Source organism: Corvus moneduloides, chromosome 11 (assembly GCF_009650955.1).
Source record: "Corvus moneduloides isolate bCorMon1 chromosome 11, bCorMon1.pri, whole genome shotgun sequence".
NCBI classification, from domain to species: domain Eukaryota; kingdom Metazoa; phylum Chordata; class Aves; order Passeriformes; family Corvidae; genus Corvus; species Corvus moneduloides.
Window position 1 is genome coordinate 1,286,551 of NC_045486.1, and position 25,085 is coordinate 1,311,635.

At 49.7% G+C, this 25,085-nt stretch overlaps 1 protein-coding gene and 1 long non-coding RNA gene across 4 annotated transcripts in view; both read left to right on the forward strand.

The window, feature by feature from the left end:
• Positions 1–498: 498 nt before the first annotated feature.
• Positions 499–11,752, forward strand: LOC116449635. Its single transcript, XR_004242476.1, has 4 exons — positions 499–760; positions 6,642–6,725; positions 9,479–9,604; positions 9,721–11,752. It is a non-coding gene; the product is annotated as an uncharacterized LOC116449635 (long non-coding RNA).
• Positions 11,753–13,572: 1,820 nt separating this feature from the next.
• Positions 13,573–25,085, forward strand: part of RAD18 (RAD18 E3 ubiquitin protein ligase) — a 37,707-nt gene continuing 26,194 nt past the window's right edge. For 2 of the 3 annotated variants that reach the window (XM_032120730.1, XM_032120731.1), the window contains exons 1-5: positions 13,573–13,727; positions 13,982–14,063; positions 16,793–16,854; positions 18,209–18,279; positions 23,038–23,387. In XM_032120730.1, the coding sequence (XP_031976621.1) occupies positions 13,668–13,727; positions 13,982–14,063; positions 16,793–16,854; positions 18,209–18,279; positions 23,038–23,387 (625 nt within the window). In that variant the 5' untranslated portion in view covers positions 13,573–13,667. The remainder of the gene's footprint in view (positions 13,728–13,981; positions 14,064–16,792; positions 16,855–18,208; positions 18,280–23,037; positions 23,388–25,085) is intronic. The other variant, XM_032120732.1, reaches the window with a different exon arrangement.

The following is a 25,085-nucleotide window of genomic DNA, read 5'->3' on the forward strand; positions in this document are numbered from 1 at the left end:
TTGCACCCGAGCTGCAAGGAACCATGCTGGAGGTTCACTCACACTGGGTTATCTCTCTTCCCATTTTTTTTTTTTCTGCTGCTGGTTCATGGCTTCACTTCCCTCCCATCCTGGCAGCGTAGAGAGGCAGAGACCTCCCTGATTCCATCCATCATCCATCCTTGAGGTGGGGCAGCTGCAGACGCAGCTGGCGATGCTCGAGCAGGGGTTTGTGTGGGCCATGAGCAGGGGGAGGACTGGCTGAGCTGCAGGTGGGGCTCCACCTACATCACCCCGTCCTTAATTACACCTCCCATTAACCACTGGTTAATGGGGACAGCCTCAGGGGAGGGGAGGGGAGGGCAGGGCAGGGCAGGGCAGGAGAGGAGAGGATAGAGGATAGAGGAGAGGATAGAGGATAGAGGAGAGGATAGAGGATAGAGGAGAGGATAGAGGATAGAGGAGAGGATAGAGGATAGAGGATAGAGGAGAGGATAGGATAGGATAGGATAGGATAGGATAGGATGAGTTCTGGACTGCCAGGCCTGCCCTGTACCGGTCACCACCCTCTCCTCAGCACCGAGAGCAGCAGGGTCCGGTTCTGACACGGCCCGGTGCCCACCGCGGGAACTTCCTGGGCACCGCCCCGGGGGAAAGCGCCGGGGTGGCTCCAGCAGGTCCCTGGGCAGCGGATGCGTGTGGAGGAGCAGGGCCCTGGCCAGGCCCTTGAGGGTGCCAGCTGTGTGCGACACTCATGAGGCCTCTCCGGGCTGTGTGTAAGGTGTGCACCGGGTGTGCTCGGTGCCCGTCTCGTCCCGCGGCGGGCGGGCCGGGTGTGCGGAGGGTGTGCGGAGGGTCCCCGCGGTGTCCGCCCGCCGCCAGCAGGGGGCAGCAGCGCCCCGCGCCCGGCTGGGCCGAGAGACCCGCGCGGGGAGGGGGGACCCTTCCCTTCCCTTCCCTTCCCTTCCCTTCCCTTCCCTTCCCTTCCCTTCCCTTCCCTTCCCTTCCCTTCCCTTCCCTTCCCTTCCCTTCCCTTCCCTCCCCTCCCCTCCCCTCCCCTCCCCTCCCCGGCCGCTGCCCTCCCCTCCCCTCCCCGGCCGCTGCCCCCGCTCGGGGCCGGGCTCCGGGGGAAGGTGCTGTGCAGGCTCTCACTGACTGATTGAACTGAAATTAATACCTTTTCTGTTTCTCTCCAGAGGGTCCAGTTACCCGGCTGAGGTGTAATAATCATTAACTCTGTGAACAATAAGTTGAATGTGTTTATTAATTTCTATGGGCCGAATGCAGTATTTGCATTTAAATTACCTTTCCACACTGCTGCGCACTGCCACACGTGTTGATTTCCTTCTAAAGTTAAAAACGCCTTTTAACTGGTGAGTGTGTGTAAGCACGTCCTCGTCTGCTGCATCGGAGCGCTACTGGGCAGCTGCTCTGCTCCTTGCCCAGCCCACCGGAGCAAAGGGGCCTTTGGGGCTCAAGGAACTTGTGGCTGGCAGGTGCCTGCAGTGCCCTAGAAGCAGACCTGGGTGCTGGGCCCGGTCAGGGTGCGCTGAGTTGCTCTGTCCCCATTTGGGGTTCTGCTGTGGGGTGCAGGGCACGGAGCAGGGGCTGCAGGAGCCTGGCTGGCCCCTCTGAGCAGAGGCTCTCCCAGGGGCTCCAGGAGCTTGGAAGTGATGGTGGTGTCTGAGGTGGGTGCGTGGTGGGTCTTGCTGATGCCCCTTGCTGGAAGATACCACAGGACTGGACATGAACCAGGTGATAAAAAAAGACAAGGAGGTAAAATCATGACTCTGTGTCTACCTCTCTGAGCAACTGGGTGAATAAGAGACTCCTGGCAAAGCTGTGTTGTGTATGTCCAAAGTGCAGCCTGTCACAGGGTGAAATGTGCTCATCACAGCAGGGCTGTGGTGGGATTGTCTGCACGGAGAATTTGCTGAGAGCGCTGCTGCGGAGCGGGGCCGGGGCCAGCTCTGGCTGAGCAGGAGCAGCCATGGTGCTGCAGGGAGCATGTGGCAGTGCTTGAGGGCCACAGCAGGGCCTGCCTGGGCTCTAGACAAGGGTGACTGGGGAAGCAGCAGCTCTCAACAATTCCTTCTTGGTGACTCTGGTTTTCTTCTGGATAAATGGTGTTTCCTCCTGCAGCGCCAACGTCGCCCTGGATGAACCACACCGCTGTGAGATGGCACATGGCAGGATGAGGGCTGGGTGGCAGATGCTGTCCCAGCCAGCCCTGCTCTCCACTGGTGAGGAGAAATAGCACAGAACCTGCTTTTAGCTCTGGGAGCGCTCCTGGCCTGATGCTGCCAGGGCTGGAGCAGGACAGTGCCGGAGTGTGGCAGTGCCAGGCCTTGCCTCTGCCTCACCAGGACCTCATTCAACCCTAGAACCCTCTGAGGTGCTGAAACGAACTCTCAGCTTCCTCCAGTCATCTCTGGAGTAGTTGACCACCAAGGAATGCTCTGTGGGTGACTTGCCTTTAACTTGGATGGGTCCAGCAGTTCAGTACTTGGCTGGATCCAAGAGCCACTCACTTTGTGGGCTCCAAGGGGCACCTAAGGGCACTCTGGCACCTGTCACACTCATCACTAATGAATGAAAAAATGACACAGAAATGAAATGTAAAGGAAATGATGCAGAACTTAGTGATTAATGCTTTGAACCTGGACTCAAAGTGAAGCAAGTGCTCTCAGTCGTGCTGACTGAATCAAATAATCCAAATTACTGATACATTTTAGTGGGTTTTTTTCTGTGCAAAGACATTAAAGTGCTTTTAGCAAATGAGGTAAAGGTTTTCCATCCATGTTTAAAACTAAAACAGAGCACTGTGCTGTGGGTGCCCAGAGCTTGCTGTGAGCTCATGGCAGGGACTGTGCGTGGCAGCCCCGTCCCTCCTGCATCCTCTGAGTCCGACTGCCCTGGGAATGGCTCTGCCTGGGAATGGCATCTGTGCACAGCCGTGGGCCACGCTGGGGAGCCAGCATGGAGCCCAGGGTGCAGAGAGGAGCATTCCTTCCCAGTGAGAGCTGGGGCCAGCGGCTCACCCCAGGCATCTCAGTTCAGAGGGTTTTGGCAGCCCCTGCTGTTGTTTCAGCTCAGATATGGCTGCAGGTTGGTCCCTTTGGGCAGTAGCTCTGACTTTCATGGAGCTCCCTGGTCTTGTGAACATTTGAGAGATTCTCTATTGCATTGGCTTTGTTGCTGAGGGTGTATATTAATTGCTAAGGCTGTACATTAATTGCACCCTCATTGCTTCTGGCTGGACTATGCCCATGCTGGGCCATTTAGTGCCGTTTTTCCTGCCTGATCCCCTCTGCCTTTGGCACCCTCGGTGTCTGGGGCTGCCCAACAGCTCAGTCCCCCGGGGCAGGGCAGCAGGAGTGACCACAGCCCCAGGCATGTGGCAGAGATTTTCTCACGTGGGTGTGCGTGTGTTTGGAGACATTCCCTGTGAGCATATGTTTCAATTCCTGTGGAGAGGAGAAAAGACTTGCCAGATGAGATTGATTCTTGACACTGGCAAAGTGTTTTTCAGTTGTCAGTTCCCCTGGCCAGTGATAGCTCATCAGCTGTGGGAGGGACAGTACTGGCACCAGCCAGTGCTGCTGTGGGATGTGCTGGGTTTTGGTGCAATTTGGTTTCAGAGTTAATATTTTTCTTTTAATGTTTCCCTCCCTGCTCCAGCACAAGCCAGAGCAGTGTCCCCATCTCCCTGGAGTGAAGCCCTTCCCTTGGCTGACCAGTGCTGACGTGGTGGGTGTCTCGAGTGTTCCTGGTGCCCCGGCTCTCCCCACCCCCCTGCCCACCTCTGGGCTTAAGCAGGACCTGGAGCAGCCAGGGCTGAGTGAGCCACTCCCTTGGGGAGGTTGTGCTGTATCCCGAGCCTGAGCCGGCTGCAGGCACAGGATGAAAATAAGAGTATTTCCCCAACTTTTGATAACTTTTTTGTTTCCCCTTAATATACACCTCCAGCCTCACTGTGGAAACATTGGAAAGCAGATTTTAGCAGCCCTGAGAGACTGCAGTGTTATCCATTGTTGGGGAAGATGAAATAGGAAAGCCTTACAAATATGATTGCCTGACAAAAGATTTTGGGAATATGAAAACTACAGGCAACATCGAAATGAAAGCCACTTTTGAAATACCAAGTCTTAGTTACTGAACAACTAGAAAACAATGGTATGGCCAACTGAAGGTAATCCCCTCTTGATGGAACAATACCCTCTGCTTGCAAACAGGTCCAAGGGTCAGAGCAGACCCTACTAGCTCAGCAGAAGGGGTCCAAAGAGTAGTTTTTAGAAGTTAAGATGTAACACTCTATGGTAATATAAGAACTCTTATAGGCTGTATGTAAATGCTATAGGATTTGTATCTTGTATTAGATTGGTTAGTGACAATTAGAATATTCAGTACAGAAGATGATTTATTGTATTGTAACCAGGACTTCAGACATTCCTTACTACTTCTTCCACTCTTGCTCTCACTTCCACTCTTGCTCTTACACTCTCTCTCTCTCTCTCTCTCACCCACTTACTCTCTTGCTCTCTTGGGCCTGCTCAGAGCTGAGTCTGGCAGCTCTGAGCAGTGCCCCAATACCCACGCCCTTTTACATTAAACCGACTGTGTCCCAAGACCTGCCTATAGAGATCTCTCCGTCCCGACCGAACCCGCCCGTAACCTACAATCCATCTTCTGTAAATACTGTGGAGCAGTTGGAAACCTTTTTATGATCACAGCTCAGCTGGAAAACAGCACCACATTCCTGATGCCCTTTGGGATCACTTTCCTTGCTTGTGGGGTGGAGGGCAGCAGCTGTTGAAGCATTTTGGTTTGTGTTCCATGAGATAGAAGTGTAATTTGCTGGATTTTAACTACTCGTGCATCAGATCAGCATAAACATTACAGGTATACCAGCCTTGCTCTGTTCCACAGAGATGCCTCTTCCCTCCCCAGGAACCTTCCAGAGACTTGGGCTTGGAATCCTTGATGCTGCAAAATCAGTGGAGGTTTGTGTGTTGGAAATGAAGCTTCAGCTTTGGAGCAAAGCTTATCCCAGGCTTTAAATCTAATAACACCCTCCTGACAGCATCCAAAGGCCAGGCACCCTCTGACAGCTCCTAATTCCACCCGAGCCCCACCAGCGTGAGACTCATCTCTGGACATGCAAACGTGTCCGGTTCTATCTAACGAAGATAAATTTTTAAATTAAGATACCCAGCTGTCTGGGGCACTCAGAGATTTCGATGAGTGTGAGCTTGGCTGGGAGCTGGTGCAGATCCTTTGGCTGCTCTTCCAGGGAGCTCCTGCAGTGAGGCGGTGATGAGCCTGGGTGGGGTTCTGCAGCCTGGTAAGAGCCCTGTTCTCCCTGTGACACTCCCCCAGGGAAGGGCTGTCACCAGTGCTGGTCACCAGCCCACACCTTCCTATCCCACTCAAAGCTAACGAGCTTGTTTCCCTCCTTTATGTGTCTCAGCTGACAAGAAATAACTGTCCTTGGCAGCCTTACCCACGCCCTACCTGCTGCTGCTGAACACCAATGAAACTTGTGTTGAATTTCTGTCTCTAACTGTTGTTGCATCCATTTTTTACACCCCCTTCAAGACAGCCTTTATAAAAATAATGTATTTACAATGACTGGGCAAGTGCTGAAGCTGGCAGAGCCGTGCCACAGGGCAGGGCAGCGCTGGGCTTGTGGGGCTGTGGCAGTGGCCGAGGGTGACGAGGCTCTCAGGAAGTCTCTAGGGTGAGATGCAGCCTTTTTCTTAAAAGAAAGAAAGAAAAAAATTAAGTCTTACGTAAGTCAAAACATCTGCTAATGCATGACTAATGCTTTCCCTCCTCCCTGGTGTGGCAACTGAAGTCCATGGGAATTATATAAATGATTGTTTCCTGTAAGAAGTTATACATTGTTCATAGGGCTTTTGGGGACAAGCCTCGTGTTCAGCCACCCCTTCCCTTGCGCTGTTTGCTCACGGCTTTGGACCCAGCTGATCCTGGCCCCGCTGCACTGCTGCTGTGAGCTGACAGCAGCAGAGCCCAAACACATTGTCCCTGGCCCAGCTGGTGCCAGGGCGGATTTATTCCTGCCAAAGTCAGCTTCACTGGACAGTTACCTGTGTTTAAAGCTGAGGTTATTGATGTACAGTGCTGACAGCTGAATTAGCTGAGTGCTGGGCTGTGGGTGTGCCCAGTGTGGCAGCCTCTGGTGATGCTGCTGTGCCCTCCAGACCACCCTGCCTGACACTGGGGTGCTGGTGCCTTCCCCACGACAGGGCTCATGGCAGTGACAGATCCCAAGATCTGCATCCCTTTGGTGTGAGAATGTGTTGCTGAGGGCTGGTCTGCCTGAGGGGAAGTGCAAGGAAATGTTTTACAGACCTGACAGCCAAAGCAGCCCCCAGATGTGGTTTTATTCCCACAGAACTTTCCCACTCTGGCAGTGCTGCTCTGCAGCATCTTTATAACTTTGCTCACTTGTTTGCCTCTTGATTCCAGTTGAAACCTTGGGTGGGTCTGGTGCCCCCTGCCCACCCTAAGCCTCCAACCTCCCCACGTCCCAGCAGGAGTCCTGCGGCTGCCAGTCTGCCCAGTACCACCCAGCGGGGAATGGGGCTAACTCACTTCTGTGCTGAATTTTTCTTGATATGTCTTCTTTTTTGTTCTAGTTTCCCTGCATGGATGTCTCAGTTCTGGACACTCTGTGTCTGTGCCTCTGGACAGAGCTGGAGGAGCTGCTGGGTCCTGCAGAGGTGAGCGCTCCTGGCAGATGGATGGATGCAGGATGTCTCTCAGCTTCCAAACACTGCACCAGGACATGCTCTGGGTTTCTGCTTTCCATGGTCTGGGACATTAACTGCTGCCAGAATTACTAATGGGCTTCTGCTTTTAGCCTGAGTGCTGCAGGCTGCTGCTCCAAGGTGGAAATCATGGAGTCAATTAAGTAATTACCTGGTGTTTCAGCTGCCAACACTCAAGGGGTTTTGTTTTTCACCACTGGCATCAATCCCAACACACATCTCACCCCAGACTCATCAGCAGTGGTCTGTGCACTACTATAGCAGGCTGCAGCACCATGGATGGGCTGGAGCTGCTTTTTCTGCAGGTGTTCTGGTGACAAATGGCTCCTCCTCCCTCTGTTTGGTCTCACTCTGGCACATAAATCCAGGCATAAACAGGCTAAGCTGAGCAGGAGCTGAAATTGTCTCTTCATAGTTCTCGTGTTCTGACTGTTTTACCCTCGCTTAGTTGATGAGCAGCAGTTCACCAGTGAAATGCAGAGTGAGCTGAGCTGTAGGTGATGCACAGTGGCACAAGGAGCAGCCAGAGACTCTGCTGCGGCCCCATGATCCAGGGAAATACATCTCCAGTGGCTCCTGGGACTCATTAGCATCTTGGCAAGACAGTGCTGGAAGTGCTGGGGACTGCTGGAGAGTACTAATGAGCAGGGATAGGGCTGGTGGGAGGCAGGATGGATCCCTGACCTCAGGCACCTCTGGGCAGAAAGTCCAGGGGCACAAGTTCATAATCCATGGCAAAGCATGGAAACCTTGTTGTTGAAAGTTGTGTTCTTAACTAAACCAGAATTGGGAAGTGCTTGAGGGGGCCAGAGCCCCATAGGGAGCTCTCCAGACTCTCTTGCACTTCCCAGTAATTAAGAGGGAGGATAAATGAACCTTCATTGGAGCAGGGGCATGTTTGGGGAATGCCTTACCCTGGCATAGGGATGGAGTGGAGGGAGGTGTGCTACTCTTGCATTGCAAAGGCTGAGAACTGCTTAATGTTTAGGAACAGGGGAAGGCAGCAACAAAGTGATAAATACAGCAGCAGAACAACCCATACAAGTTTTAGCAAAGGTGTGAAGTCCCAGTGATGGGCATTTTGGTGGCAAATCAGCAGCCATATGGCACAAGGGACTGGGAACAGCTTGTATCCAAACTCTGCTCCCAAGTCCTTCAACTGAAAAAGGCTAAATCTGTGCAGGAGAGCTGGAATGTCAACTAAGAAACACTTCTGTTAACATACTGAGTCTCTTGCCTTTGGATTTCACCTGATTTACCCAAGAACCAAACAGCCAAAGAGCGACTCTAAGGTACAAAGCTGGCAATGGAATACACTGTTGGGAGACAGTCAAAGGAAATGGAAGGTATTACAGACCTACCACTGTGTCTAAGTGTGTGTGGACTGTCGGTGTGGGAGTTTTTATACTGGAGTAGTTTGGAGCTAGTGAGATTACTCATGATTTTTATAACATTTATTGCATCAGCATCAGTGTCCAAATGGGAGGTATCTGCATATGCAAAACAATGTCTCTGAAACGTCAGCAAGTGTTGCTGTGGCAGAAGGCCAAAACCAGCAAAGGCCAATTCACTGCTGGCTCATTCTTTGACACTGCGTTGCTGTCCCAGGTCAGAGCTGTGCCAGTTCATCTGCTGCCTCCTCTTCCCAGGCTGCCTGTCCAGCAGCCGCTGTCATTTCATCCTGCCCCCTGGTCAAGCCCAACTCAATCACCATTGGTTTACTTGAAATACCCAGAGTGATTTTACTCATGATGTCCATCTTAAAGCACTCCAGGAAAAAGTTTAAATATTATTTCTGGCTCCTTCGGCTGCTAACTCTCACAGCATTTTCATGAAAGTTTCCATGCTGCTCTGTAAAACTGTAAGATGCTTTTCACTGGTTTATGTTGGCCTAAAATCATTGCAGTAGACTATAAAACAAAAACCCAAACCAAAACAAACAAAAAAGAAAAAGATTTCATCTGTGCTTTCAAGTAATTTCTGTGTGAAATGACCAGATACTTGTGGAGCTGTGGCACAGCCAAAGCAGCAAACGTTGGGTGTGAGGTTCCTGCCAGCACAACCTCTGCTAGGGTGATAAATTCGCCTCAGCACATAGGCTGTGAACATTTTGACTAATGAAAGGTTGTTAGCATGTCCTGTGGTCTTTTGTGCTTGCAAGGCTGCGACTGAGGCTCTTGGCATCGCTGGCTGCACAGGAGGCTGCTGTGCTTGGCTCGCCAAGGAAACGACAGAGGGGTGGTGGGACCATTGCTGAAACAGAGGCTTTTAGCCAAAAACTAATGACAGGGAAGAAAAAACAGCACCTCCGAATCCGCCTCTGCAGTCTGTTTTCTTTGAATATGGCAGTGCAGAAAACCAGCAGATCCTGCAGGGCTGACCCCACAGCCCCTCGCAGGTGCCCTGATGCCTCACTCCAGGACATCCTCTGGCTGCCCCAGGCCTGCACCTGGTTGCGCTGGTTTTGGCTGGGGTAGAGTTAATTTTCTTCCCAGTGGCTGGTGTGGGGCTGTGTTTGGGATTTGTGCTGAACACAGTGATTATAAATAGAGATGTTTTTGCTCTTGCTGAGCAGGGCTCACACAGAACCAAGGCCTTTACTGCTCCTCGTACTGCCACGCTGGCAAGAAAGCTGGGAGTGCTGGGAGGTTGGGAGGGGAAACAGCCAGGACAGGTGATCCCAACTGACCCAAAGGATATTCCAGACCATAGGACATCATGCTCAGTACACAAGGTGGAGGGTCATTGGAGTTTGTCTTCCCAATTATCTGCTGCATGTGATGGAGCCCCGCTGCCCTGGAAATAGCTGAACACCTGACTGCCCATGGAAGGTAGGGAATGAATTCCTTTGCTTTGCTGGTGTGTGTGGCTTTTGCTTCATCTATTAAACTGTCTTTATCTGAACCCATGAGTTTTCTCACTTTTGCTCTTCTGATTCTCTTCTCAGTCCCACTGGTGGGGAAACAAGCGAGCGGCTGCGTGGAGCTTGGATGCTGACTGGGGTTAAACCATGACAATGTGGGATCTTTTTGTTCCAAAAGTCTCAACATCAGACTAAATTTAGTCCTATAAAAATCAATAAATGGTCGCCAACTTTAACTCGAGGGCAGAGAAAGGTCACTGTTAAATATTTCTGAACAATCTTACCTGTGGTTTCAGGTTCTTCTCCTTTCCAGTTGGGAATGATATGATGAGAAACTTTCCACTGCTTTAAACATTAAGGAATCTCTGAAAATACTTAGAAACAATTAACTCAAAATGTTCTCTGGTTTGGGATTTGATAATTTCTTTTGAAGTACAGTATGTTGTTCTGCTGATTTTTCATCCAATCCACATGCTGGTGTCCCAGAGGCTTGTTTCTGTGGTGTGTTTGTACATCTACAATGAAGAATGTCCAGTGATTCAGACATACAGGGCAGACCTTGATGGAGTCTTAGCTTTTAGTTTTGAGATCCATGTACTAAGGGCAGCTGAGGATGAGCTGTTTGTGTCGGGGCATGGAGGAAAACAACAGTTCTGCATGAGGTGCTGAGCACCACGGGGGAACAAATACTCTTTACATTATTGAGTTGTGCACAACCAGCTGGGAATTATGTAAAACTCCACTTAAATATTTTGTCTCAACAACACAAGTGAAAACCAGTAGCTTTTGGAGATTTGCTTTGTGTCAGGCTGCTCCACCTCCTACTAAGCTTTCCGTACATTTCTCTGCTAACAGAATAGGGCAACAAGTTTATGAAAATGCAGTTGGGACCTCCTGGTATTTTAATTTAAATGAGTATTTCAGGGGCTTGGGAGGAGGAGATATGTTCTCTGTTTTGGTGTTCTGTGTATAATAACAAGTTGTAACTTCGTCGTTCAGCAAGATAAACCAGTTTATTCCTGCTACAGCAAAGCCCACAGTGCCAATAAAACAGCGGGAAGCATTCCTATGGAGGAGAACTGTCCTCACTTGGCAGGGCTCTACGGGGCCACTCTGCTCCCGGGGATGTGCTCGAGCGGGCTCCAGCCGGGCAGGTGGGAGCGCTTTGCCGGCCAAGCTCTTGGGCAGGGCGGCGTGGCCCGAGGGCTGCCGGGGCTTCCCAGCGGCTCGGCCGTGGTGGGACAGCCCACAGCACTGCATCCCAACGGGAAAGTGCTCACAGATCAGCGGGCTATGCACCGTGGGTTAAAGGGATCATCCTGCCATGCAGCCTAACGAGGTGGATGCTCTCTAGCTTCTGCAGCATGCAGGATTCGGGTGAAAGCACAGATTTTCCAGAGTTCCTTTTCATGGTGCTTTTACTGTGGAAATAGTTTAAATTGTGTTTCATTCAGCAGTGGTCTATGTGGATGGTGCTTGGCTGCAAATTCACTGCCCTTCGCTCTTCATCAGATGACTTAAACAAAAAATAAACGTGTTGCTGCAGAAATGAACTCATGAACCCTCTGGGCCCATTCCTCAGTGGGTGAATTAATTCCCACCCAATGAGCTCTTGTCAGAATGTGTGAACCAAGATCTGCCATGTGTATGAGAGAAGGAAAAGAACAGAAAATTGCTAGAGTTTGATACATTAATTAGGTCGCAGCTCACAGAGAAAGCAGAAATTGATTCCTTAAGGTGAAAAGAACAGGCACTTAACTGTAAATTCCAGCACTTTTGGCAAGGGGCAGGCAGTAATCAGATCCATTCAAATATGTAAATTCAGAGATTCATCGTGCCCAAGGCCAGCAGAGATGATTGTGATGATTTCTTCTGACCTTCTCCATCATGTGGGTCATGGAGTACCTTTTATATAGATATGTATGAGTGTCAGTTGAGGGAGTTTGGCTTGTTTCAAAATTCACACTAGCTCAGATCAGGAGCAAGAGCATGTAAATTGCACTGCTACAAAAACCTCATAGGAAAAATCAGGCACACATGCACACAATTTTCGGGTAACAGCATGTTTGAGTCACCAGCAGCTGCAAAAGTGAAGGGCTTAAAACACAGCTGTGAGATGAAGTAAGCAAAGAGACGTAGTACTGTTCTGCAGAGTATTATAAAAAATGGTGAAATATATTTTGTGTGTGTGTGTGTAAAAACCTCTGCTGCAGCTAGTTAAATCAACAGGAATATTGTTAACAGTGTGAAGCGTGCCCGAGGACCCGCCAGGGGACCGGGATCGCTCGTGGTCAGTGAGCCCGGAGCGCGGCGGGCAGCGCCCGCACACAGGGCCGGGGCAGCGCCCGGACACAGGGCTGGGCAGCACCCGGACACAGGGCCGGGGCAGCGCCCGGACACAGGGCGGGGCAGCGCCCGCACACAGGGCCGGGGCCGCGCCCGCACACAGGGCCGGGGCAGCGCCCGGACACAGGGCCGGGGCCGCGCCCGGACACAGGGCCGGGGCAGCGCCCGCACACAGGGCCGGGGCAGCGCCCGGACACAGGGCCGGGGCCGCGCCCGGACACAGGGCCGGGCAGCGCCCGCACACAGGGCCGGGGCAGCGCCCGCACACAGGGCCGGGCAGCGCCCGCACACAGGGCCGGGCAGCGCCCGGACACAGGGCCGGGGCAGCGCCCGGACACAGGGCGGGGCAGCGCCCGCACACAGGGCCGGGGCCGCGCCCGGACACAGGGCCGGGGCAGCGCCCGCACACAGGGCTGGGCAGCGCCCGGACACAGGGCTGGGCAGCGCCCGCACACACGGCCGGGGCAGCGCCCGCACACAGGGCCGGGGCAGCGCCCGCACACAGGGCTGGGCAGCGCCTGCCCTCTGCAGTCACAGCTGCACCCAGATACCGCAGTTCGCTTTGCAGTTTTATCCTACGTGACTTGGGCAATACGTTCATTTCCCTCAAACTCCGTGGCAATTATTAAACCTCCCGACAGCCCATGGGGGCACTCAGCTCTGGTCACTACCTGCCGTTTTTGCGGGTTTCAGCCATCAGGCCGTGTATTTTAAGCCTGGGTTTTGCTGTCCCCTCTGTGGAATTCAGAGAGGCAGTCCCGGCCATGCCCGGGGCAGAGGTGATGTGGATGCTGCCCATTGCCATGGCAACCCGGCAGGGCTGTGGGAAGGAGGTTCCCACAGCAAAGAGCAGACACACATCTGGGCAGAGCGCAGGTAACTGCAGAGGGAGGGAGGCGGGTCAGTGTGTTTCCAAATCGCACCGACACGTCTTAGATGGGTTTTAAATTAATGTCATCTGGAAGATACAGACGAGGACACCCATGTCCATCTTATGGGATCGCTCAGACACATCTCGTTCGGCAGCTGAGTAAACCAGCGATGGCAGCGGCTGTAAATCCTGTGGCATCCACAGAGAACAGCGGTCGGAGCTGCCCCGCGGGAGGGAGCCGCACGCTGCTCTGGGGCCTGCACTAATAATATTCAGTCACAGGATTCTGGAACTGCCCGAGCAGGTGTTTAATAAGACTTCATTAGAAAGTGAACACGGAACGCTTTGCAGCTGTGACACAACCCCGCCCTCTGAAGAGGTCCCGCAGCGGTCTGTGTCGAGAGCGGGCAGATGGCGGTGCTGCGGCTTTTTTCCGGGGGCCAGGGCTGTCTGCGGGCCCGCAGCTCTGCCGGGAGGGAGCGGGGAACAGCGGGGTCACCGCACACGGGCCGGGAACGAGCGGCGGGGCCGGGCGCGAGGCGCGGCGGGGCCCGGGTAGGCGGCGCGGCCCCAGCCCGCTCCCTAACCCCGCGCCCCGGCCCCGCTGCCCGTTCCCGGCCCTAGCCCCAGCCCCGCTGCCCGTTCCCAGCCCCGCTGCCCGGCCCCATTCCCGTTCCCGGCCCCGTTCCCGGCCGCTCCCGGAAGCGCCGCCGGAAGCGCGGGTGGAGGCGCGCGCGGCGCTGAGCGCGCGGGATCCGGGCCCGCCGCCCGCTCGGAGCGGGGCTGTGGGGCCTTGGGGTTGTGGGGCCGGGACATGGCCCTGGCGCTGCCGCTGCTCGAGCCGCCCTGGCCGCCCGGCCTGGCCCCGCTGAAGGTGCGTGCGGCGCGGCGGGGCCGGAGACCGGGAGGGTGGGCGGGGGTCCCCGGGGTGGCCCGTGAGCGGCCCCGCCGCCCCTGGAGCGCGGGCGGCGTTCGCAGCCGGTGCCGGCACCGCCGCTGCATCCGCCCTCGCCCCGCGCGGCCGCCGCCCTGGAGCGGCCCCTCGGCGCAGCGAGCCCCGCTGCCGGGGCACCCCCTGCCCGTGCCGCCCGGGCGCCGTGCCCGTGGCTGATCCCGCTCTCGTTGCAGGCCGTGGATGAGCTGCTGCGCTGTGGAATTTGCTTCGACTACTTCAGCATCGCCGTGATCATCCCGCAGTGCTCGCACAACTGTGAGTGCCGCGGCGGGAGGGCTGCGAGGACATTGGTTGCTCTTGCGGGACTTGCCCCGTCCCGCTGGAGTGGATGAGCTTCCCGAGTGTGAACTGAGAGGAAAGGCCGGGCGACTTGGAATTGTCCAGCGTGGCGAAGAGAAGGTTTTGGAGGGTGACCTAATTGTGGCCTTCCAGTGCCTGACGGGAGCCTGCAGGAAAGATGGAGAGAGACTATTCACAAGGGCCTGGAGTACCAGCACAAGGGGGAATGGCTTCCCACTGACAGAGGACAGGGTTAGATTAGAGATGCAGAAGAAATTGTTCCCTGTCAGGGTGGTAAGGCCTTGGCACAGGTTGCCCAGAGAAGCTGTGGCTGCCCCATCCTTGAAAGTGTCCAAAGCCAGGTTGGACAGGGCTTGGAGCACCCTGGGACAGTGGAAGGTGTCCCTGCTCATGGCAGGGGGTGGCACTGGATGGGCCTTAAGGTCCCTTCCCACCTAAACCATTCTAGGATTCTGTGATTCTCTTGGCGACGGAAGCTGGGAGGAGCTTTGTGAGATGGAAGCAGCCAGAGCCTTCCCTTTTGTAGTTCCTGCTGCAATACAAACATGTGGCATCTGGCATTCTTCATTTAAATATCTTTCTTACCATCTTGAGGGTGGTACAAATGCAAAGCTCTATGTGGAGAGCATTAATGAGCTCAAATTTTCCATGCTGTTCTGTCTGCCCTGGGCGATATCTGCTGGAACCTGGCCCCAAGCAGTTTGCTGAAGCCAGATTAGGGAGGAAGTTCATTGCCTTTTTTCATGTTAAAATAAATGCTTATAGTTGTTTGGTTCAGAAACTGTAGCAGTTCCTTCTGTGAAGGGGGACATTGTAGCTTGGCAATTAAGTTTAGTTTAGCTTGGCAAAGCTGTCGCCATTGAAACCAGTGTGGGGAGCCACAAAACTGGAAATTCTCTACACTTGCTGGTAGTACAGCCTGCCTGGGGCACAGTGGGGTTCAGAGGCCCTTAACTTTGAAAAGAATCTGTCTACCTTATTTTTTTTTTAATAGATTACACATTTACTTTCCCCTGCAAACTGCAGAAGGTCCAAGGTTTTTACAGTAGATCAAGGTTTCTTGAAGTATTTTCCTTTCTTTTGTCTCTGTAATTTCAGATGACTGAGGTTGGACAACTGGAGCCAAAAGCCCTTTGCCTTTAATGAGTAATTTGAATGCATGACAATGAAATACATCTACTTGCAAAACTTTTTGCTGATTCTCATTTTCTTAATGATCTATTTCAGGGCTTCTGAGCATCTCTGTAATCTGTTTTCACCTGTAGCCACATAAAATTCCTCCTCTGCTCCTCCTTGGGTGCCTGGGAGGATTCAGTAGCTCATGTGACAGTAGGTATTAACTGTCACAGTGGTTTGGACTGTGTCATCAGTGACAGAACCAGATGTGCTGTTGGTATTTTTTTCACACGATAAAAGCATCTGAAGGTGAATGTCTTCTCTAATATGAGCAGAGTGACATGTGGCCCAGGGATTTCTTATACTCTTGAGTCTGAGAGGATGAATTTGGTCCTCAGGCCAGCATAGCTGAAAGGTGGGCAGGGGAGCCCAGGCATAAATGCTGAGAGCTTGTGTGGTTTGTTCTCCCTGAGGGAGCTGTGGCTGCAATCGTTGCACACATGGGCCTGGCCCATTGACAGGGGCTGTCAGATGCTGGCAGCCTGGATCTCCCACTTCATTTGTACTCATACAGTTAAAGTTTGTTTCTTTTCTGTATGGGTTTCTCACCCTGTATTACTTCTTACTATGTATGTAGTAATTTTTGAGCATTTAGATGGATTTGCAGTTTTAAGTGTTAATCGGTGCATAACACCAGGTTGGACAGGGCTTGGAGCAACCTGGTCTAGTGGAAGGTATCCCTGTCCATGGCAGGAGGTGGAATGAAATGAACTTTAAGGTCCTTCCCAAACCATTCTGGGATTAATTAATGCTTCTGCTGCTTTTCAGATGCATTCCCAGAGGGTCCATGAAATATGGATCTGTTTTGGGAGCTGCTGCTGAGTGTGTTCAGTGCTGAGGCTCTGACCCATAATGATCTAGTGAGGGAATGTCTTTTCCTGGAGAATGATGAGACTTTTAAAAAGTGTAACGAATGCAGAAGTTTACTGTGACAATATGAAGCTTATGGTGTGTTTCAGCACCGAGTCTGTTGAGGCATCCTGTGATGATTGGATGACATTAAGCTGTCTCCCAGCATTTCAGTGCAGTCTCCCTCCTTTTTAGCCTCTTCTTTCACCAAGTTGGTATTGTTTTGGAAAGGGGCTGAAGAGCCTGGGAAAAAGAAGGGATTGTGAGTTTGTCTGGGGTTGTACAGGAAGATGAAAGTGGTCCAACATTAGTCATGTCAAAAACCCAACATGGTGAGGGAGTGAGCAGTGCAAACACTGCTGCAGTGGTGGTGGCTGATGAAGCTTTTCTTGTCGTGCACTGGGAAATAAAAGGACCCAAACATCAGCTTTAGACAGAGCTGATATTTGATGTTGAAACATGTTGATATAGAACACAGGTTTTTTTTTTTTTTTTGCAACAATGATAACCTCAATTCCATGGAAAAATGGTATATTTTCAATATTTGTGTATTGTGGAATATCTTGCACATATTGTACAATAAGGCAATACACAAGCAAGGATGTGGAACTGCATTTGGAAGAATGTCTGCTTCAAAATTATGTGTTTCCTTTTTCCAGATTGCTCCCTTTGCATCCGCAAGTTTTTATCCTACAAAACACAGTGTCCAACATGCTGTGTGGTAAGTGTGGGGTTTTTTTGGTTTGGTATTTTCCCCCCCCTTTTTTTTTTTTTTTAATTTTTCTGGCAAATCTCAGGAGCTTTTTCCTTTGGACTATGCCAAATAATTCTGATCACAGGGGCAAAGTGGGGTGCTCTTGCATCTGGAATTCTCGTGTTTCAGAGGTGCTCCAATGTCAGTGCATGCAGAAGTGGATGGAGCATCAGGCCTGGGCTTTGGCTTGGGGCTGTGTATACAATCTGTCACAAACCACTGAACATTAATTGGTTAAAATACTCCATCTTTTAAACCAGCAGTGCTGAAACATAAGCACGCACTTTTCCATGTGTGAGAGGCCTCATTTTGTCTCAAAGAGTGTCTGCAGGTGACCACACACCTCCTAGTGCTAAAGGTGGCTGTGCTGCGTGGCTTTTGGGGAGGGGAGTCCTCTGCTCTGCCCTGGGAACAGGAGGCTGAATGTGCAGAGCACTGGAGGCAGGCTGTGGCTGCTCTGCAGGTGGGTTGTTATTAGGATCTCACTTAAAGCCTTTTTTTTAATTAAAGAACACAGAACACAATTTTTTCTAGGCTTTAACTTTTCACCTTAAGCTGTTTGGGCTTTATTAACCTCAGAAACAGTGCCTAAAAACTGAGTGGCGCTTCAGGAATATTGGCAAAATAGAAGTAATTTTGGTCTGTGTTCTAAAGCATGAAACAGATGAGACTTTTCAAGACTAGAAAATGTACTTATTTGTATCTTTGCCAGTTTTTAAACATCAAACGAGTGGAGACTACAATAGAGTACATTTTACTACCACCTGTTTAAAGCTTACAGGTACTGGTATGAGAAACTAAAAAAAAACTTTGTTAAAAAGAAGAACGGAGTTGCAGTGAGATAAAAATCAGAAATTGTTTAAAATGAATTGAATGCATAAAGTCATCTCATAATTCACATTTTCATTCCATAATCAGAAGATTAACATTTCCCTTCATCAGTTTTCATGCTTTGATGCTTAAGGTTCTTACCCCCTTCAGAAGATCCTTGGTTTGGTAGACCTGTGCTACAATAGACCATTGTTGGAGCCTGGGCACACTGGGCTTTGTTGCTTTAGCTTTATGCTTTGTTTTTATCTATTACCCTTAATATCCCAGACTTAAGTTCTCAGGCAGTTATTTTAATATGAGGTATTTTTTGGGGAAAAGTGTTTACCCTTTAAGCATCTTAATTTCTGTAGCACTTCAGTGGGGGTAGTTGAGGCATTGAGCCAAGAAGCAAGTTATTGATCACTTGAACATTTTCTGGGCACTTGCTGTTTTCACTGCATTAGAATATTTGTTTAGGTTTGTTTTTGCTTTTTCTTTCTTTTGTTAATAGGCAGTCTCAGAATCTGACCTGAAAAACAACCGGATTTTAGATGATCTAGTGAAGAGCTTTAATTCTGCAAGGTATTTATGTGGTTTTATGACTATTGCCTCTGTTTTGGCAGCTGGAAAGGTGTGACTGTGGGGGGGGGGGGGACCAGGCTCAGTCCATGGAGAGGAGCAGTGTGAGAACTGAGCAAAAATATTGTGGTGTCACAGAAGCATTGTCAAAGATGAATGTTTTCACTTTGGAAAAATCCTGCAGTGTTCTAGCTGAAGGTTACTGTCCCCTAGAGTGATGTGGAGGTTTTAGAAGCTTATTTTGGTTCTGCTTCTGGTTAGCTGCTCTGGAAGTTACAGTCTCTGCCCATGTGTGGGAAGTCAACAGATATGTCAGGATTCTGGGGGGGAAATAATGGTAATAAAGATTTTCTTCGAAGATCCTTCCTATGTGTGCAGGGGAAATTCTGAATAGAAGGATTTTGTCCAGTGATAATGGTCAACTTGCAAGAGACTTCTCTTGGTGAAGTCCTTGGCTGGGAAAAACATAGGTATTGAGAGACTAAAAATATGAGTTTCCTTGAGTAAGGAAAGTGACGGAGTGCTGTGTTTTCAACTCGATTTCTTAGCTGCTTTTCTGTTTGTTTTTAATTCATTTTTGAGCTTCACATCCTTTTAAAAGACAGGAACAACAGAATAAATATGACTTGGTGAACTCTCACCACAGTAGATACATGAAGCTCCTTGTATTATTTGTTTTCTTTTGATGAGAAGCAACTCAGTGATTTGCTGGGAATTCTGTGGGTATTCCTGTCTCTATAGGAGACCAATGCAATTTCATCTTTTTCTCTGAAATTAACTTGGAGCTGGAAGTCAATGAGACTCTTGGCTTTGTAAGTGACAAGAAGCATAGTTCAGTTGATGGCTTTGTTTCATGAGAGAATTTTTCTCTGATGAAGATCATAGAATGTAGATAGATGTAATCTTCTATATGACCTCTACTAGATTCAGTTGATTTATTTGAGTAATTTAAATCCTACAGTTCCATTGTTTCAGCTTGAATTTTGGTACTTCCTAGTGATAAATGGATTACTATTTTTTTGTTAATGCCTAATTTTGTAGGGAACAAGTAGTGCTGACTTGTATCCATTTATGATATTGAATCTTAAATGTTAATTTTTTTGGACTGCTTTAATGGATCAGTATAAATCTTACCAGTGAGAGTAGTTCAATAACCTTTCCTTTTGTGACTTGGAGTTCAATCAATTTCTCATGTAGAGTTAGATCAGTAGGATTGTGGAGCCCAGTCTGGCCCGGGTGGAGGGAACCAGTGCAGGGTGTGCTCCAGGTCTGGGTGGGAAAGGCTCCCTGCTGGCTGCTGTAATGGGACAGACTCCTCAGGGGAATGCAGGTAATGGTCAGGGTGGTGTCCAGGGGCTGGGTCTCTCTCCTGTGGCTGCACATGCCCTGAGCTGAGGGGACACTGCTTGTCCAGGGAGCGTTATGTGGGGTGGGTATCATTAAATTGTAACACCTTTGCTGTATTCTGCCCTGGTGATGTTGGTACAGGACAAATCTTCTGTCTCCCCCCTCCTTCTCCATCTGCTTTGTTTCCCCTTGGCTGTCCCCAAACCCAAAGTCCAGGGGTTGAAGAGCTCAGCATGTTTGAAAGACAAAGTATGTTCTAACTTGACTTTGAGCCTCAGGTAGTTTGATGTTTATGAAAATTAGGCCTTAAATCTTCTCAACATTTCACAAAGTGCAAACCCATTTCTTAAGTCAGGCCTGGAGGGGAAGGAAATGGTAATGTTGGTGGCACTTAGCAGAGTGAAAGCTGTGCTCCAAGGTCAGCGTATGCAGGGAATGGGAATCGTTCCAACCAGAGCCGAGTGCTGATCCCATTTATACTCTGCTCAGCGTCAGGTGTTTGCAGGATGAGCTGTCAGGATGTGCTCAGGGGTGCTGTGTGGGAATGCAGCTCCCTCCCTGTACAGAGAGTGGGCTCTCCTGTCTCCCAGTGAAAGTGGAGGTGTCCTGTGCTTTGTTATGGCCATGGGTGTTTTACTGTGTGTGAAAGGGAGAGGAGCAGCTCTGGCCAGGCTTTGCAGTGCCCTGCTGAGGGGCACACCCTGACCCCATTGGGGCAGGAGCTTGCGGGGCATTCCCATGAGTGGTTTTCTGTTCCCTTGCCTGTCTGTGCTCTGGGGCAGAATTCATGGCTCTGGCCAGGCCAGGAGAGAAGGATGAGGAGCAGTATTTGCACCAGCTGTCCTTAATGAAGAGTTCTTCTATCAGTTGCAGTGAGGCCAGTATCTTCAAAAATAATGTGTAGAGTTTTGTGTGAAGTGTAAAGAATTTGTTTCATTGCCCTCTACTAAAGAGATTATTTTGATAAAATTTGTCAGTTTGTGCATCACCTTGCTAGAAAACTTAACAATAGAAATTAGAGTTACACTTGCATAAGTAGAAAAGTAGTAGCTCTTGCTGAAAAGAATCTTTGCTTTTCTTCATACATAGGGAAGAAAAATGTTTTTACTGTCAAGTTTGTATCTGTTTCCTAATCAGGGTTACTCGACAGGTAGTGAGTCAGAGGAATAAACACATCAGCTCTGGGTGCTTGAGAGAGCAGGTACTGTCATTGCTGATACACTGATTGAACCTCCAGCAGGAATGCAGGAGGAATTTCAAGGAGATACATTGCCTTTAATGCAGTTGGGAATGTCCTGTGTGAGTTCTTCCTAGGGAAATTCACAGCTCCCAGCTCTTCCTTGGAATTTATTTATGTGGAAGCCCTAAATTCCCAACGACTTTGCTTCATTGCTGCTTCAGCAAGAGAGAAGTAAAAGAACCGTAGAATAGGAGCCAGGATCCTGATGAAGGACACTTAGTTTTTGTGGGCATTACAGATCGGAAGGAAAAAATGTGGGGAGCTGCTTATGCTGTTATTGCAGTAGAGGGAGGGTGCTGGAGGAGAGGATGTTAAGAAACCATCTGTCTTTGGTTAAACAAATGGTTTTTAACTCCCTGCTGTAACCCCACTCAGCAGCTGAGGAGGATGGGTCTCGCAGGAGGGTTTGGGTACTGGCTGTTCTGGTGGACCTGGGCTCACTGGCACCTGGCTGGTTCATCTCTCAGCCTTCAAAGGGAAGGACGCTGCTCTGCTCATAAACTGAGTGTTGTCAGCTGTGCTGCAGTTACTGCTTTGTGCCAGGAAGGTAAAATTCTGTCAGCTCAGACCTCTCAGAGCTCATAGCAGTCTGTTAAATTCGTGAGAGTATCACAGGGAATGTTGAGACCGTACACAAAATGCCGAGCTTTTTGAAAATCTGACTGAGGACTGAGGTTTGCCGTAGGATCAGCTCCCAGGTGAGCTGGATAGGCTGGTGATGGCAGAGGCTGGACCCTCCATCACTGCATGCTTCCTCTGGGCTCGCTGAGTGATGGATGAGTCTTCTGCTCTAGACATGCTTGTCCCAATCTCTCCAATAACAACTGTCAGAACTTCTGTGATTAGTGAGAAATTTGAGTAATTAGCTCTGGTGCTGAGGGAGGGGGTGGCAGGTGACAAAGTGCTGTTGGAGGGCCCAGGGCTGTGCAAGGAGCATCCCCATGCCCTGACTCTTCCATCCCTGGGGCTGAGGCATGGGACCATGAGATGTCATCACCCAGCTGCTCATGAGCCCAAAATACCCATTCTGGGAGAAGCCAGCATGGGACTGCTCCTTCCTCTTTTGCCTGCAGTACTAGCATTTTCTGTATTTTCCCACCCAAAAAAGTGGGTGTTGGCAAACAAGTTTTCAAGTTCTTCTGCTAGTGTTCTTTCCATTAATTCTGTGCCAAGATCAGATCCCTTCAGAAAGTCTGTTCCTATGCCTCTATTTTTTAATATGAGGAAAAGCTCCCTAGAATTATTTTAGATCAATGATGTAATTAGAGCAACATTTGCTATCAAATTATTGTTAGGATGGAGTTTTGTACTGTTTTTCCAGTTTCTCTGTTTTAGACCAGGTCATATTTTATTGAGCCAGCTGCTACTACAGAATGTGAATCAGAGTCTGTTCAGTTTTCTCTCTTCTGGCTCCCTTTGTACAAAAACAACACCCTTCATGTGAAGCGAGCTTGGTTCTCCTTGGATAATCTGTCCTCTTGGGCCTTGGGGCTTCAGGAGAGAGCTGTAACCCTCTATGGTAGTGCACATTCTGTAGGGACATTGCTCACAGTCCTCTTCTTTTAAAGGAACAGGAATCCAAATTATTTCAGCTGTTATTAAGTGTTCTCCAGTTAAAACCTTTGCAAGTTGAGGATCTGCAGCTGTGCTGCTTTCCCTGGGCTTTGTCACCTCAGCTGCAGTGAACTGTGTCACAGCAGTGTGTAAAGCCATGGAATTTGATTACAGAGCATGTGCTGGCTGAGCCATGGAGTGTGGCAGTGCCTGCTGCAGAGTCCTTGCTCCAGGAGCCTCTGTAACAGCTGGGTTTGGGTGTTGTTTGAGGTGCTTTGGCCTGAAAAGGGTCTCCTGTCAGCTTCAAGTAAGGGAGAAAACTCCTTGATTTCTACTGCATTCCAGGTGGTGTTTGAAAGGCATGTCACTGTGTCTGCAAAATGCAATTTATTTAGTTTGGAATCAGGAAGATGGTGCTTAGGTTCTGCAGAGCATGGGAGGCTTGGCTGGCTTCTGCTCCAGGTTCTGAGGGCTGGGCAATCCCTGGGTGCTGCATGTGAGCAGGGGGGAGAGGGAGGAAGGAATCGGTGAAAAGCTCCATCTGTTTTCATCCTGCTTTCTCCAAGAAAAACTTAATACTGTCCAGTGTGCTAACTGTGTTTTCTTCTGGGTGCTTCTAGACAGCAGCTGTTCCAGTTAGTGTTGGATGCTCCCCTAATTCCATCCACTCCGGCCTGCAGCCAGTGTCCAGCTGCCGAGAGCCACAGGAGTCCTGTTCCTCAGCCAGATTCAAAAGAGGTGCTAGGGATTGACAGCTTCTTAAGAAAGGATAAAGTCTGCACCTCCACAAAGGCAGGTGGCCTGGCATGGACTGATCAGAAGAGTTTCAAAACTGAGGAACACCATGACCTTTACAGCACTTCTTCGGCGGTTTGTGGTAAAGACAGCAAAGCGGGATCACAAGAGATTCCTGGATGTACCAAAAGTTATGAAAAGCCTTCTACATCTGTGGTAAAAGGAGACAAGAAAGGTGAGGTGTTTAATTGCTGGTTATGTCCTGCTCTCTCCCCCATGTGTGGGTGGCTGTACACATTAGAGGACCCTCAGTCCGTGGCACTCACCCCATTTCTCCACGTGGTTCTGATCCGTGTTGGCACGTTCAGCTCCTTCCCCTTTAACTGGCCCAGACTCCCTTCACATCGCTGCTTGTGTGGGACAGCTCTGCTCCAAGCGTGTTCTTCAGGAGGAAGCTTGAGCTGCTGCCAGGGAATGGAATGGAATTCAGCGCTTACGGATTCCTTTGCTTTGAGTAACAACACTAAAAAACAATAGCTGTGCAACAGACTTAGTAAAAATGAAGTAATTCCTCCTTCATCCTTGAGTAACCAGATGCAGGTTATTTTATAGCATGTTTGTTATTTGTGGGGTGAGCCTGAACTCAAAATGAGCATGGCAGCAGCTCTGTTAATATTTCTGTTCACACACTCTCCAGAAGATTCATCTGCTTCATTCTTTTGTAATTCCAGAGAGTTAAGGTGAATTTATTTTGAAGCACGATGGTACCAGTTTATACTAATCAACCACAATAAAATGGCAGAATCCTCTTAGTTCTATCGTGCTGGCAGCCATCCTATGGACCCAGCCAAAAGCCTAAATTAAAATAAAACACCATGTAGGAGTACACCCCTGGTTCTTATTAGTTCAAATTTATCTGTTCTTTTGTTTCGTGATTTATTTGTCTGGCGCTCTGAAGTTCATATGTATTCATTAGCTGGGTGAATCCTGCTCAGAGAGGTACCACAGCCAGGAAAGGAGCCGTGGGAAACCTGTCATGGCTTTGTGCATCAGACCTGCTTGTGTTGGTAATTTGAAACTCAAATGAAATTTTACTGCTCATTTATTTTTGAGCAATTGAAACTTTGACCTGCTTGCCTGCAGTGAGGGGTTTTAGTGTTATTTATTCCTATTCTAAGAACTCAAATGTAACTTCCAATTCAGTCACAGACTGCTCAGGATTAGTGTGTTTTGTTACTGTCCCAACCATTTGGGGTGTTTTAACCTTTGGGATATGACATAGTGGGAGTTGGGAATTGTGGAGCAGAGAACTTGCTCAATCCCCACAACACCTCAGTGTTTTTCAGAGGTTGTTTTTTGTTTTGTTGTTTAAATCAAAGTTGGCTTCCTCAAGCTGACACAGAGGGGGATACAGACTCTCATCCTGTTCATTCAAAATTAGCCTTTTGTTTGTGACGTAATCTCGCTGCTAAAGAGGAATATGTTAAGTCTGTCTTTACAGATAATGCTTATAGGTGCTTCTTGAAAATATGGTACAATAGTAATTGAGCTGTGTGTATCCATGCCTGTGGTGTTCGTGAGCCTCAGGCCAAGCACAGAATCCAGTTACCTGTGCTCAGAAGTGAGCGGGGAGCATGGCTGGATTGTGGGGTTCCTGTGGGGCTGTTACCTTGTGCATTGACAGTCCTGGGAGGGCCATACATTGGGAACACAATGTCAACATGAATAAAGCTTCTGCTGTAGTGTTTTCTCCTTTGTTTAGGAGTAAAATACTGCAAAAGTGGAAAGCATTACCAGGGAAATCTGCTGCTGTTTCTGTTAGCCCCGAGGTTACTGTGTAGTGTGTGTGTGTTAGTCTAGATTTTATTAGATATACTATTCCCTCTGACTGCAGGCAAGATGAGAGCCAGTCTGATATCACATAGAGAGGGAA